Below are 12,583 nucleotides of genomic sequence, written 5' to 3' on the forward strand. Positions count from 1 at the left end.
TGTAGTGGAGGAGAAGAAGAAGAGTAAGTTTGGTGGGATGGGGACGGGTTTGGCGGTTGGAGCGTTAGCTGGTGCGGTTGGTGGAATAGCGCTTGTGGAAGGTGCTGATTATTTGGAGGATAAGATTGCTGATGATGCTGCTGAGAAGGTTGAGGATGATCTTGGCTACGATGATGGTGGTTACGACGGTGATGATTTCTAGAACCAAGAAAGAAACGAAAAACGACGGCGGCTTACTCCAACTTGTCAACTTTTTTTTCTATTTTTATGGGGAAAAAAAAGAAAAAGAAAAATAAGTGGCTTCTTTTTAATTGTTTGAAGTTGACTTGTTAATGGAAAATGATAAATTGTGTTCAGCGAAATCTAATAGTTCTATTCTGTATTTTTGGTTTTATCTTATAATAATAGAGATAATTATGGATTTCGGAGGAATTTACAAGAAGGATCTTGGGTATTTCAGATGAGAGGCGTGGAACACAATTTCATTTTTTAAAGGCATAATTGTTGTCAAGATGTCAAGTAGGGCCAGACCCAAATGTTACTTCTATATGATGGAGATATGTAGCATAAAGATAATAAAGGAAATGAAAGTATGAAACAGATAAGATAATGTTAGTATGGCGTATTATCTCTAGAATATGCTCCCATTGGCAACTGGCTACTTGAAGAAGAATCCAAGGTTTTCTATATTCATTTAAGATATTTTTCTTAGAAGATAAAGCATGACTTGGTGCAACTTTCCACGACGTTATAAACATAGGTAACAAAGCTTAATGTAGGTGTTGGATGGATGAGGAAAAAGTCATTCTTTCAAGATTTGGTAGGTAATTAAGGAACATTGTGATTAGGGTTAAAAATGAGTCGAGCTAGGTTCACGGCTCGACTCATTAACAATCAAACTTATTTGTTAAGTTCAAGTTCGACTCGCCAAAAGTTTACGAGCTTGTTTGAACTCACGAGCTGATTCAAATAATAAAAACATAATCTATAATTCTATCTTGATAAATTATAACTTATATATTTTAAAAAATATTTAAAAAGATCAATTTTATATATTTTCTATCTTTTTAATAAATTATAAATTTATTATTTATGTCCTACATCAAAATTATATATAAAAATTAAATATAAAATTTTAAATAATTAAAATCATTATATAGTTAATATATATATATATATATAATCGAACCAGTTCACGAGCTAATGAGTTGAGCTTATCCAAGCTCAAACTCGACTCACCAACTCACAAGTTCAGCTTATCGAGCTATTAACGAGTCAAGCTCGAGCTGACTTGATTGACTTACTTCCAACCCTAATTGTGATCAATACAAACTACAGACCAACGGATTCTGTCCTTGGCCTTCAACTGAAAGAGACAACATCTGCAAAACTTATTTAATTTATTTGTTGCTGTTGGATAACACTCTCAAACATCTGCGTATATATTGCCCTTGCAAAATATATATTTTTGTTCAACATATATGTCCTCTTAAATATTTGCTTAATACAAAATCAAGAGGTAGAACATGATGTATATGACTTTGAGTGAGATTGATACTACACCTCGCATGAGTGCATCGTTGAAGTGGTAAGTTCCTATATTCAATGCAGAAAATAAAGGTTTTGATAATCAATTTGTTCTAAGTTTCACAATAAAAGGCATCCCACCGCGTATTATTTTACAGAATATAGCATAATTCTATAGTTTTTTCTTTTACCATATTCATATATTGTATAATCACTAATACTAATAGCATTATATTAATCATTACATGGTAATATAAATAGAGTTGAGCCAATAAAAAATCTTGGTATCTAACTAATTCTACATCAATATGCTCAAGAAGGGTTTATGATTCTTTACAAACACTCAAACAGGCATTGAAGGAATCAAATCATTGTTCAAATGCTGAATTACCATGATCACTTGTTATATGACTAGTACCATATTTATCTGCCATCACAGGCAGAGATGGGTGCAGCTCCGGCCGAGGGAATCGCAGTTTGAGCCGGAAAGCATCGACTCCGTTCAAATAATAATGAAAGAGCCTCTTAGCCCTAATAAAGCCAAGGCGACCATAGAGTGCCAATGCTCCTTTGTTTGTAACTTCTGATTCCAGAGTAACTTCTTCACAACCAGATTCCATCATCACCTTAATAGATCTAGTAACAAGTTCTGTAGCAATGCCTTTTCCTCTATAGGGCTTTATCACAACCAACATGGCAATGTATCCTCTGGAAACGTTTCGATGGTCGCCCATCTTACAAACCACCGTGCCGACACATTTACCCTTGTGGAATGCTAGGAAAGAGAGCTGAGGCCAGAGATAGACAAAGTAACGATACGTGAATATAGAGTAAGGCTCGCTGAGTTCTTGGTCGACTAGGTTCATGATCAGGGGGAGGTGGTGCTCGCCACCATAACTAACATACTCGATCTCCGATGCATCACAATCCACCTTCTTGATTTCTAAGTCTTCTTTGGTGCTTGTTTCCATGATGTCTCTTCTTTGTCCTCCTTGTTTTCGTCTTGGCTATTGCTTTGATATTCTTCTTGCATTGGAAGACAATTGTAACATTTAGAGCTAAACCCTTGAATTAGCTCTTCAAATGCGTGAAACATCGATTTTATTCAAGATCCATGACATCAATTTAGTAATCAAAAGATTAAGTTTCGTTTAAAAGAATCCAAACATCTTTGAACAAATTCTTTTAAGGTTGACGTTAACTAACAAGCTGATCATGAAAGTTTTCAAACAATTAATAGCATCGATTTTTTATTAAAATCAAATGAAGCATAAAAAGATCCAATAATAAATCACAAACAATATGCCACACAATAAATCATAGAACAAGACTTCAATGATGGATATACGTTTCATGATACAAGCAGTAGAAGTAAACCAGTTCTCAGAGAAAGATTAGAGCTACCTAAAATCCAGCTGGAATTGGAAATAAAAATAAAATATAACTAAAATTGAACAAATTTCAATAATGAAGATTTGAAGTACCATAGAGAGAAGCAAAAATGAAAAATTAAGAAAAAAAACCTGGACAAATCAACGAAGGAAGAAGCAACGATGTTATATGTGGATCAGCAACCGATTACCGGCGAAGAAACCACTACGGTGATCGGCGATGAGGCAGCGTGCGAGATGCGAGGTCTCTGAAGCAAGGGAGGGGTGCGCAGTGCAGGCAGTCAGTCACTTGAGGGAGATAAACCGTAAGAACGGACAAAAAAAAAGTTACATGGTTCATGGGCTGGCCCACTTATGTAAACAAAAAAAGACCCATTCGACAAAAAAAACGGTTTTCTTACTTCTAATTTTTTAGGCAACGCGTGGAGGGCGCGGCAGAGGAAGCCAGCTTCCAGAGGCAGAAACCGAACGGGCATATCGTTCAGAAGACGATGACGGCGGCGGAAGTTCAAGGTCGTCCTCCTTGGCGTAGCGATGGCATTGTTCCACAACTAATGATCTGTAATGCAGCTAGCAGCACCGGAAAAGCGAGATCTCTGCCAAATCGAACAAGAGGCAATGGGGCAGAACATCAATCCGCGAAGAAAAAGACCTTCAATCGTACTCTTAGGCCGGGAGTGGCAGCTGGCGATCTCACATGCATCGGCGACGAAGGTTTGGTGGTGGGAACACCGTGACTGATAGCAAAAAAGGAATCTGATCGAAGAAGGGAGCGGAGATGCCGCGTGCTTCAGAGGGATAGTTACGGCGGTGGTGGTCTGGCGATGTTTTGACGCTGATGGTGGGTGACGGCAGCTGTTTGGCGGCATTGGAATCGGCAGCATCAAGGTAGGACAAGGATCTGCTCAGAAGGGGTGGTATACTGGTACCGTGGTACGTGAACGGGGTAGGACCGTAGGAGAGTATGGGTGGGTCGGGTTCAGGGGCGGGTTTCTGGACGGATTGGGTTCTTTTCTTGCTGGGCTGAGCCCATGACCAAATTTTTTTTTTTTAAATATTCTACATGTTAGTTAGCTCATATTTTTTTTCATAAACTAAATTAGGTTAAATTTTTAACTAAATAAAACTATTGGCAAACTATTGGCACGCCATCACCGCCACCAATAATATTATTGCTATAAATATCATCCTAATATATGGTAAGCATAATAATTTAGAATCAAAACAATTTTTTTATTTCATAGCCATGATTTTCTTTAATTCATATTTCAGTTAGGATATAATTTATTATATGCATTTTTAAATTGTAATATCACTTTTTCACGAAAATTTGAATTTAAATTTGTTTACTAGTTTTCTAATTAACTTCGAATAAAATAAATTTGATCTGCATATCGCCAAAATTTCAGATAAGATTTATTTTATTCAAAAGTTCATCACAGAAAAGATTGTTACTACCTTTAATAGCGATTTGAAATTTAATAAAAAAAAGTTTGAAGTTTCAATTAGATATAATTGATTCTCATACACTTTAGATAATTGGAAATAAAAGGAAACCACAGTTTCTCCTTTTCTCTTCTCTCCTCCTCAGTGTTTGTTGTGATAATGGCATCAATGGTGGAGGAAAACAACGGCAATGCTGCATCTCAATGGGCAATTCTTGGCGATGACATATTGAATAGGATCACAGATAGGTTTGACGATATCTATGACTATGCTCGATTCGGTGCAGTGTGCAAACCTTGGCTCTCTTTCTCTCATAGATTTTACAAGCACAAACACCATCTTTTCCGCGCAAATCATCAACTTCCTCTGCTGGTGGTTCCTATGCAAGACCACAAAGAAATTCGTGGTTTGTACAACATAGCCAAAGATACTCTCTGCAATCAAATTCAATTCAGCCTTCCTTACAAAAGATGCTGTGGATCTTCTCATGGATGGTTGTTCTTCGTAGATAACAAATCGGGGCAAATAGAACTGGTTCTCATAAACCCGTTTGCAAGCGAATTGGAAAAATCCATGATCAAACTGCCGCCAATTCAGTGCGATGATGGTGACCGAGTGATGCACATGGACGAGTATGGTGTCAACAAAGCCGTTCTTTCCAAAGACCCGAATGATTTCCCCAACGATTTTGAAGTGATTGCAATCTATGGCGGTACTCAAACATTGACACATTACAAATCGGGTAACAATTTCTGGAGCTATCCAAAACCCAACAAAGAAATACAAACCTTTGCGGATGTTATCTTTTACAAGGGTATGGCATACGCCGTGGATTTCCACAGCTGGATCGTCAGAATTTATCGCAAAAGGTATCATTAAACACTATTAGAATATTAATAAGTATTTATGATATAGTTATTTGTTAGTAACTTAGCATTTTTTAATATAGTCCAATAATATTTTTAAATATTTTGTAAATACAAATTTTTCCATTGCTCTCTTTTGCTTTTCTAACAGGTATAAGCAAAGACCCGGTGGTAATAATTCCTCTCCTTGTTATCTCCGGTTCAAGACCATAAATGAAGGACTTTCGGAATATTTGTGGTGCAACTATTCTGGCAATGCTTATCTTGTGGAAACTTCCATGGGAGAGTTGCTACATGTTCGAAGAGACTACATTACCATGGAAGAGAGAATTCGCAAGGATGTCGAGATAGAAGAGATGAGGAAAAGAGCTCGAGCAGAATATGAAGCTAGAACCCAAGAAGAACATGACCAACTAAGGGAGGAGATATCCAAGATTATGGATGAACTTGAAAACCAAAAAGTAGAAGAGTATGTTGAACCTGATCTAAGCAAGGATAAAGAGCAGGAGTTACATAAATTTGATAAACCTCACTTGAGTGTGAATTTTACTGTGTTTAAACTAAATCTTCCGTTATCAAGGGGACAGAAGAACATCGAAACACTGAATGGCGAAATCTTATTCGTAGGAGACAATCATTCAGTTTCAGTGCCGAGTTTAAGGTGTCCTACTCTTACTCCAAATTCAATATATTATACTGATGATTACGTAGATGTTTACTTTCAGAATCTTGCATTTGGTTCGTGTGATACCGGAGTGTTCAATGTAGAGAATAAAAAATTTGGTAAACACTTCGTTCCAAGCTTCTCGGCAAAAGGCATGCCACCGCCCATTTTTGTTGTGCCCCGCTATAGATGTAATGCTAAAAGAATTGTTTAGGTTATAAATTTTATGATGAAATTTGTATTATTTACTTGGTAGTTCGAAACCAGGGTTTTTTTAGTTGGTTAATTTGTTTTATCATATTTAAACTTCCTGATGTAATGTCACAGTAGCCCATTTTTTTTATTCACACATGCGACTTAATTAGCATGAATGCATAATCTATGTTGTTCTGTATTGTTTTGACTTAATATAATGGTACATCCTGCTAGTGCTTATTTTTAGCGCTATAGGAAAGAAATCAACCTTGTGATTTTGTTTGGTTTAATTATTTTATTAGTCTAAATATTTTCATCAATTTTTTGGGTAGTGTTCATACCCTAACCCAATGCAAAGGCCCAGGTCCAACTAAAAGGCCTAACCTGAAGGATTAGAGCCTAGCTAAGTATCGACCTCCCCTTGGTCTGAAGAAGTCGAATATGAGATTAAACTGGCAGATAAATACTCACTCAAATGAGTAACCGCCCCTAAAATCTCTCTAACCGCTTCATAAAGCCATATCTTAACCTCCCCAAGATAATAGGGACGGTTAGCACCCTAAAGATACGGCACTACTCCAACGGTGGTTATTGGCTCACCACTATAAATACACTGACACCCCTCAGGTATCTCTAAGTCCAATACTCTCTAGACCTGCTCACACTCTTGCTAACTTAGGCATCGGAGTGTCTTTGCAGGTACCACCCCCCATTCACTCGCGAGCACAAGTCGGACGGAGCCTCCCGAGTTGCAGAATCATCCGGAGTCTTCCTCCTTCATACACTTGGGCCGCCAAACGCCATCCATCATATTAATCTCCGGTTACCTACCGTAACATTGGCGCCGTTGTCGGGGACCCGAGAGATCACCCATCGATGGCGGATAGATCCCACGAAGAAGGCCATGTGGAAACAGATTCTGAACAAGAGAATCTAGATATGGGTAATGACAATGAAGACATGGCCCAACAACAAGATAACGACCAACACAGAGAGGGTACCTCCGGAGTGAAGAATCCGAAGGTAAATTCCTCAGATGGACGTGAGTCAGAAAAGGGCGGACCCTCCCACATAACTGAATTAATGGGATTAGTCCATAGCCGCCTGGAACAATTGGAGCAAGAGCGGGAGAAACAGAAGGAAACCGAAAGGTACCTTAAAGAAGAGATGGAACGGCGAAAAGAGTTAGAAAGAAAACTCTTACAGCTAGAGTCCTCCCTCAAGAACTCCCGCGACGAACAAGAAGACCAACTCCCGGGCGGAGAAGATCCTTTCAGTGAGGACATAATGAGGGCAAAAGTTCCGAGGAACTTCAAAAGCCCTGATATGGACCTCTACGATGGAACCACGGACCCAAAGCATCATCTGAGCAACTTTAAAAGTCGGATGTATCTAGCTGATGCCTCCGACGCTACGAGATGCAAGGCTTTCCCGACCACTTTATCAAAAGCAGCAATGAAGTGGTTTGATAGCCTCCCCCCGAGATCCATCACCAGCTTTGAAGACCTCTCAAGGAAATTCTTGATGAGGTTCTCAATCCAAAAAGACAAGGTAAAACATGCACCGAGCCTCCTGGGAATAAAACAGGAGGTCGGAGAGCCTTTACGAGCCTATATGAAAAGGTTCAATAAAGCATGTTTGGAGATCCAAGACCTGCCCACAGAGGCAGTCATAATGGGGTTAGTCAATGGGCTTAGAGAAGGTCCCTTCTCCCAGTCCATATCTAAAAGACACCCCGTTTCTCTAAGTGATGTACAGGAAAGAAAAGTACATCAATATGGAAGAGAATGCAAAATTAAGAGACCCGAGTTGGCGACCTGGACCCACTTCCTCCTCTAGGGAGAGGGAAAGGGAAGTCAAGAAGAAGGAAGAACTCGGTCTCGAGAGGCCCAGGAAATATCACTCTTATACTCCTCTAAAAACCTCTATAGTGGACGTATACAGAGAGATTTGCCACACTGAAAGGCTGCCACCCCCTAGACATATTAAAAATAAAAAAGGGGGAAGCCGCGGCGATTATTGCGAGTACCATAAGATATATGGTCACTCCACTAACGACTGCTACGACCTTAAGAATGTGATAGAAAAGCTGGCTAGAGAAGGTCGGCTTGATAGATATCTCATGGAAAGGTCGGACGGTCACGGAAAGAGAAAGCGAGATGACATGGATAGAAGAGATCCACCACCACAGACCCCAGAGAGACATATCCATATGATCTCAGGAGGGTTTGCGGGAGGTGGAATCACCAAATCTTCTCGTAAAAGACATCTCAAAATAGTCTATCAGGTCGGGGATGAGACACCCGACCTCCCTACTATATCATTCACAAAAGAGGATGGGCAAGGAGTAATTCCCGGGCACGATGATCCCGTGGTGATAACCATGATCCTAGCCAATGCCCATCTCCACAGAACCCTAGTAGACCAAGGAAGCTCGGCGGACATCCTTTTCAAGCCCGCCTTCGACAAGCTAGGGTTAGATGAAAAGGAGTTGAGAGCCTACCCCGACACCCTATATGGGTTAGGGGATACACCAATAAAACCACTGGGATTTCTACCCCTTCACACCACTTTTGGAAGAGGGGAAAAATCAAGGACTCTGAGTATAGACTTCATAGTCATCGATGAAGGGTCAGCCTACAATGCCTTAATCGGCAGGACTACCCTTAATCGCCTAGGAGCAGTGGTATCCACTCCCCACCTTTGCATGAAATTCCCGACTCCAGGAGGAATAGCAACGGTGAGGGGAGATCAAAAATTGGCGAGAAAGTGCTATAATGAAAGCCTAAATCTGAGAGGAAAGGGCAAAGAAGTCTACACCATAGAGCTAGGCGGTACAAGGACCAGAGAAGAGTTGCGACCCCAGCCGGGAGGAAAAACCGAGGAGATACAAGTCGGTGAGGAGGAAGGAAAAAACACTTACATAGGAGCCCACCTAGGGGAAACCCTAAAGCAAAGGTTGGGTGAACTCCTAAGAGCTAATTCCGACCTCTTCGCATGGAAGGCTTCCGACATGCCCGGGATTGATCCCGAGCTAATGTCCCACAAACTTTCGGTTTACCTAGGGTCCCGACCTGTACAGCAAAGAAGACGCAAGCTCGGCCCAGAACGAGCCTCAATAGTAGAAGAACAAGTACAGGCGCTTCTGGAAGCCGGCTTTATTAGGGAGGTCAAATACCCAACGTGGCTAGCCAATGTAGTGCTAGTCAAGAAACAAAATGGTAAATGGAGAATGTGCGTCGACTATACCGACTTGAATAAGGCATGTCCTAAGGACCCTTATCCCCTACCGAGTATTGATACCCTGGTGGACTCCAGCTCGGGGTACCAATACTTATCATTCATGGACGCCTACTCGGGATATAACCAAATCCCGATGCATGAATCCGACCAGGAGAAAACATCGTTCATCACGCCAAAAGCCAACTATTGCTACGTGGTCATGCCATTCAGACTAAAGAATAGAAAATTTCTAGGATTTATGCTAACACAAAGAGGGATTGAGGCCAATCCCGACAAATGCAGAGCCATCATAGAAATGAAAAGCCCGACTTGTTTGAGAGAGGTTCAACAGCTCAATGGCCGACTTGCAGCCCTCTCCAGATTTTTGGCGGGAGCGGCACTGAAATCCCTTCCACTATTTTCTTTATTGAGGAAGGGATGCCAATTTGAATGGACTTCGGAATGCGAGGAGGCGTTCCAAGAGTTCAAAAGATTCCTAAGCCAACCTCCTATCTTAACCCGACCAGTACCGGGAAAAGACCTCGTCCTGTACCTATCCGTGGCAAACAGGGCTGTCTCATCAGCCCTGGTCAGAGAAGACGAGGTCGGGCAACACCCGGTCTACTTTATCAGTAAGGTCCTACAAGGCCCTGAGCTAAGGTATCACAAACTAGAGAAGTTTGCCTACTCCTTAGTGATAGCCTCACGAAGGCTACGACCTTACTTCAGGCTCACACAATAAGAGTCCGTACGAACCAACCCATGAAGCGAATCCTCCAAAAGACGGATGTTGCAGGGAGAATGGTTCAATGGGCAATAGAGCTCTCCGAGTTTGATCTGAAATATGAAACTCGGACAGCAATTAAAGCCCAATGCCTCACCGACTTCATCGCAGAATATGCAGGAGAGCAAGAGGAAAAACCGACTACCTGAGAACTCTACGTAGACGGATCCTCCAACAAGACAGGGAGCGGCGCAGGCATAATATTGGTGGATGGAAAAGGAACCCAGATAGAGGTCTCCTTAAAATTTGAATTTCCGGCTTCAAATAATCAGGCAGAATATGAAGCCTTGATTGCCGGATTAAAGTTAGCAGAAGAAGTTGGCGCTACAAAGGTGATGATCTACAGCGACTCACAAGTGGTGACTTCCCAAATAAGTGGAGAGTATCAGGAAAAGGACCCCAACATGAAGAGATACTTGGAGAAAACCTTGGAGCACCTTGGGCGCTTTGCGGAAACCGAAGTTAAACACATAACTCGGGACCTAAATAGCAGAGCAGATGCCCTATCCAAGTTAGCAAGTACCAAACCAGGAGGAAACAATAGAAGCCTGATCCAAGAAACTCTCCAGGAGCCCTCGGTATCAAAAACAGAAGATGAACAAGAGGTACTTGAAGTAGTCGGATTAAACCTCGGATGGATGAATCCCTTGGTCGAATATCTGAAATTCGACATCCTCCCCAAGGAAGAGAAAGAAGCTAAAAGGATCCGAAGGGAAGCACAACATTATACTTTGGTGAGAAATGTCCTTTACAGAAGAGGGATATCAACACCATTGCTGAAGTGCGTACCGACCTCAAGAACCACCGATGTTGGAGGAAGTACATAGTGGAATCTGCGGAAACCATCTCGGAGCAAGGTCACTAGCCAGGAAAGTAATCCGAGCAGGATTCTATTGGCCGACTTTGCAAAGAGATGCCACAGACTTTGTGAAAAAGTGCCAACCGTGCCAGATGCATGCAAATTTCCACGTAGCTCCACCAGAAGAGCTCATTAGTATAACTTCCCCCTGGCCTTTCGCAAAATGGGGAATGGATTTGTTAGGTCCTTTTCCCCAAGCGCCAGGACAAGTCAGGTACTTGATCGTGGGAATAGATTACTTCACAAAGTGGATAGAAGCAGAACCACTAGCCACTATCACCGCTCAAAGAAGTCGCAGGTTCCTCTACAAAAACATCATCACAAGGTATGGAATACCTTATTCCATCACCACAGACAATGGAACCCAATTCACCGACGCCACCTTCAGAAGTTTGGTAGCCAGTATGAAAATTAAGCATCAGTTCACCTCGGTGGAACACCCCCAAGCCAATGGGCAAGTCGAGGCAGCTAACAAGGTCATACTGGCAGGATTAAAGAAGAGACTACAAGAAGCAAAGGGAGCTTGGGCTGAAGAGCTCCCTCAGGTGTTATGGGCTTATAGGACAACCCCCCAATCCGCCACAGGAGAAACACCTTTCCGATTAGTCTATGGTGTAGAAGCCATGATTCCAATAGAAATCAATGAGCAAAGCCCAAGGGTAATTCTCCATGATGAGGTCGGAAATATACAGGGGCACAAATAGGAACTCGACTTGCTCCCCGAGGTCCGAGAAGGTGCCCAAATAAGAGAAGCGGCATTAAAGCAAAGGATGACTACTAGATACAACAAGAAAGTCATTCGAAGAGCTTTTGTCCTGGATGACCTGGTCCTCATCAGAAACGACATTGGAGTCAATAAATCAGGAGAAGGAAAGCTCGCCGCAAATTAGAAGGGGCCATACAAAATCAAGGAAGTGTTGGGGAAAGGTTATTATAAAGTAACCGACCTGAATGGCACTGAGCTACCAAGGTCGTGGCATGCTTGTAATATGAAAAGGTACTACAGTTAGAAGCGAACTCTACTCCCTGATGTACTCTTTTCCCAACTTCATGATTTTTTCCCAAAAAGGGTTTTTTCTGGAGAAGGGTTTTTAACGAGGCATCATAGTAGAGGCTAAGGGAAAATAAGCTATCAAAACCCTTAGTAGCAAAAAGGTACCTTCACAATCAATAAAGATCTTTTTCATTTGCAATATCTCTCTTAAATATCCTCCTTTATTTTTTAAGTCTTTCTACGAAACGCGCCGACTTAAGCTCGACAAAACGTGAAAATCCCATGAACCGACCTAATATGGTCGTCAGGATGAAACGACGAGGCACAAGTCGGCGTAAAGAGGTTGTATAAGTTGATCGTATTAAACTCGGGAACAAGTCCGACTCGTAAGTCGAGACAAGAGCCCGAGTAGACAAACTCGGGAACACTCCGAGTAGGTGAAAAACGCATCACAAAAATAACCTAAGTCATAAAAACTCACTGAAGCAAAGTTGAGCATGAAGGATAACAAAAGAGATAGGAAAACTTGGAAAAAAGGCTGCACAAAAGCACTTAAACGAAAAAGGCTTGAGAAAGCGATGCAGGCCAACAAAAAGGTTTTCCCGAAAAGATCAAACATATCAAAAACAGAAAAG

The 12,583-nt window shown here is 41.5% G+C and overlaps 3 protein-coding genes across 6 annotated transcripts in view; 2 read left to right on the plus strand and 1 right to left on the minus strand.

The window, feature by feature from the left end:
* LOC107491125 (protein SRC2 homolog) overlaps nucleotides 1-432 on the plus strand; it is a gene marked incomplete in the record, with an annotated part of 1,506 nt that extends 1,074 nt beyond the window's left edge. Inside the window, 1 exon segment of the mRNA XM_016111892.3 lies at nucleotides 1-432. Coding sequence (XP_015967378.1) covers nucleotides 1-202 — 202 coding nt within the window.
* Nucleotides 433-1,645: 1,213 nt separating this feature from the next.
* On the minus strand, nucleotides 1,646-3,785 carry LOC107491126 (N-alpha-acetyltransferase MAK3). Of its 4 annotated transcripts, none has more exons than XM_052261903.1 (3): nucleotides 3,320-3,785; nucleotides 3,051-3,166; nucleotides 1,646-2,550 (listed from the first exon to the last, which is right to left on the minus strand). In XM_052261903.1, the coding sequence occupies exon 3, from the start codon at nucleotides 2,496-2,498 to the stop codon at nucleotides 1,896-1,898; it is 603 nt and encodes a 200-aa protein (XP_052117863.1). In that variant the 5' UTR covers nucleotides 2,499-2,550; nucleotides 3,051-3,166; nucleotides 3,320-3,785; the 3' UTR covers nucleotides 1,646-1,895. The 4 variants fall into 4 exon arrangements, with proteins under 4 accessions (XP_052117863.1, XP_052117862.1, XP_020999190.1 ...); XM_052261902.1 differs by having other exon boundaries at nucleotides 3,051-3,206; XM_021143531.2 differs by lacking the exon at nucleotides 3,320-3,785 and having other exon boundaries at nucleotides 1,646-2,553; nucleotides 3,051-3,292.
* Nucleotides 3,687-6,221, plus strand: LOC107491123 (uncharacterized). The gene is made up of 3 exons (XM_016111890.3): nucleotides 3,687-3,806; nucleotides 4,510-5,233; nucleotides 5,382-6,221. Exons 2-3 carry the CDS (start codon nucleotides 4,524-4,526, stop codon nucleotides 6,106-6,108), a joined length of 1,437 nt encoding a protein of 478 aa, XP_015967376.3. The 5' UTR covers nucleotides 3,687-3,806; nucleotides 4,510-4,523; the 3' UTR covers nucleotides 6,109-6,221.
* The last annotated feature ends 6,362 nt before the right edge of the window (nucleotides 6,222-12,583 follow it).

The sequence above is a fragment of the Arachis duranensis genome, chromosome 5 (genome assembly GCF_000817695.3).
Source record: "Arachis duranensis cultivar V14167 chromosome 5, aradu.V14167.gnm2.J7QH, whole genome shotgun sequence".
NCBI lineage: Eukaryota > Viridiplantae > Streptophyta > Magnoliopsida > Fabales > Fabaceae > Arachis > Arachis duranensis.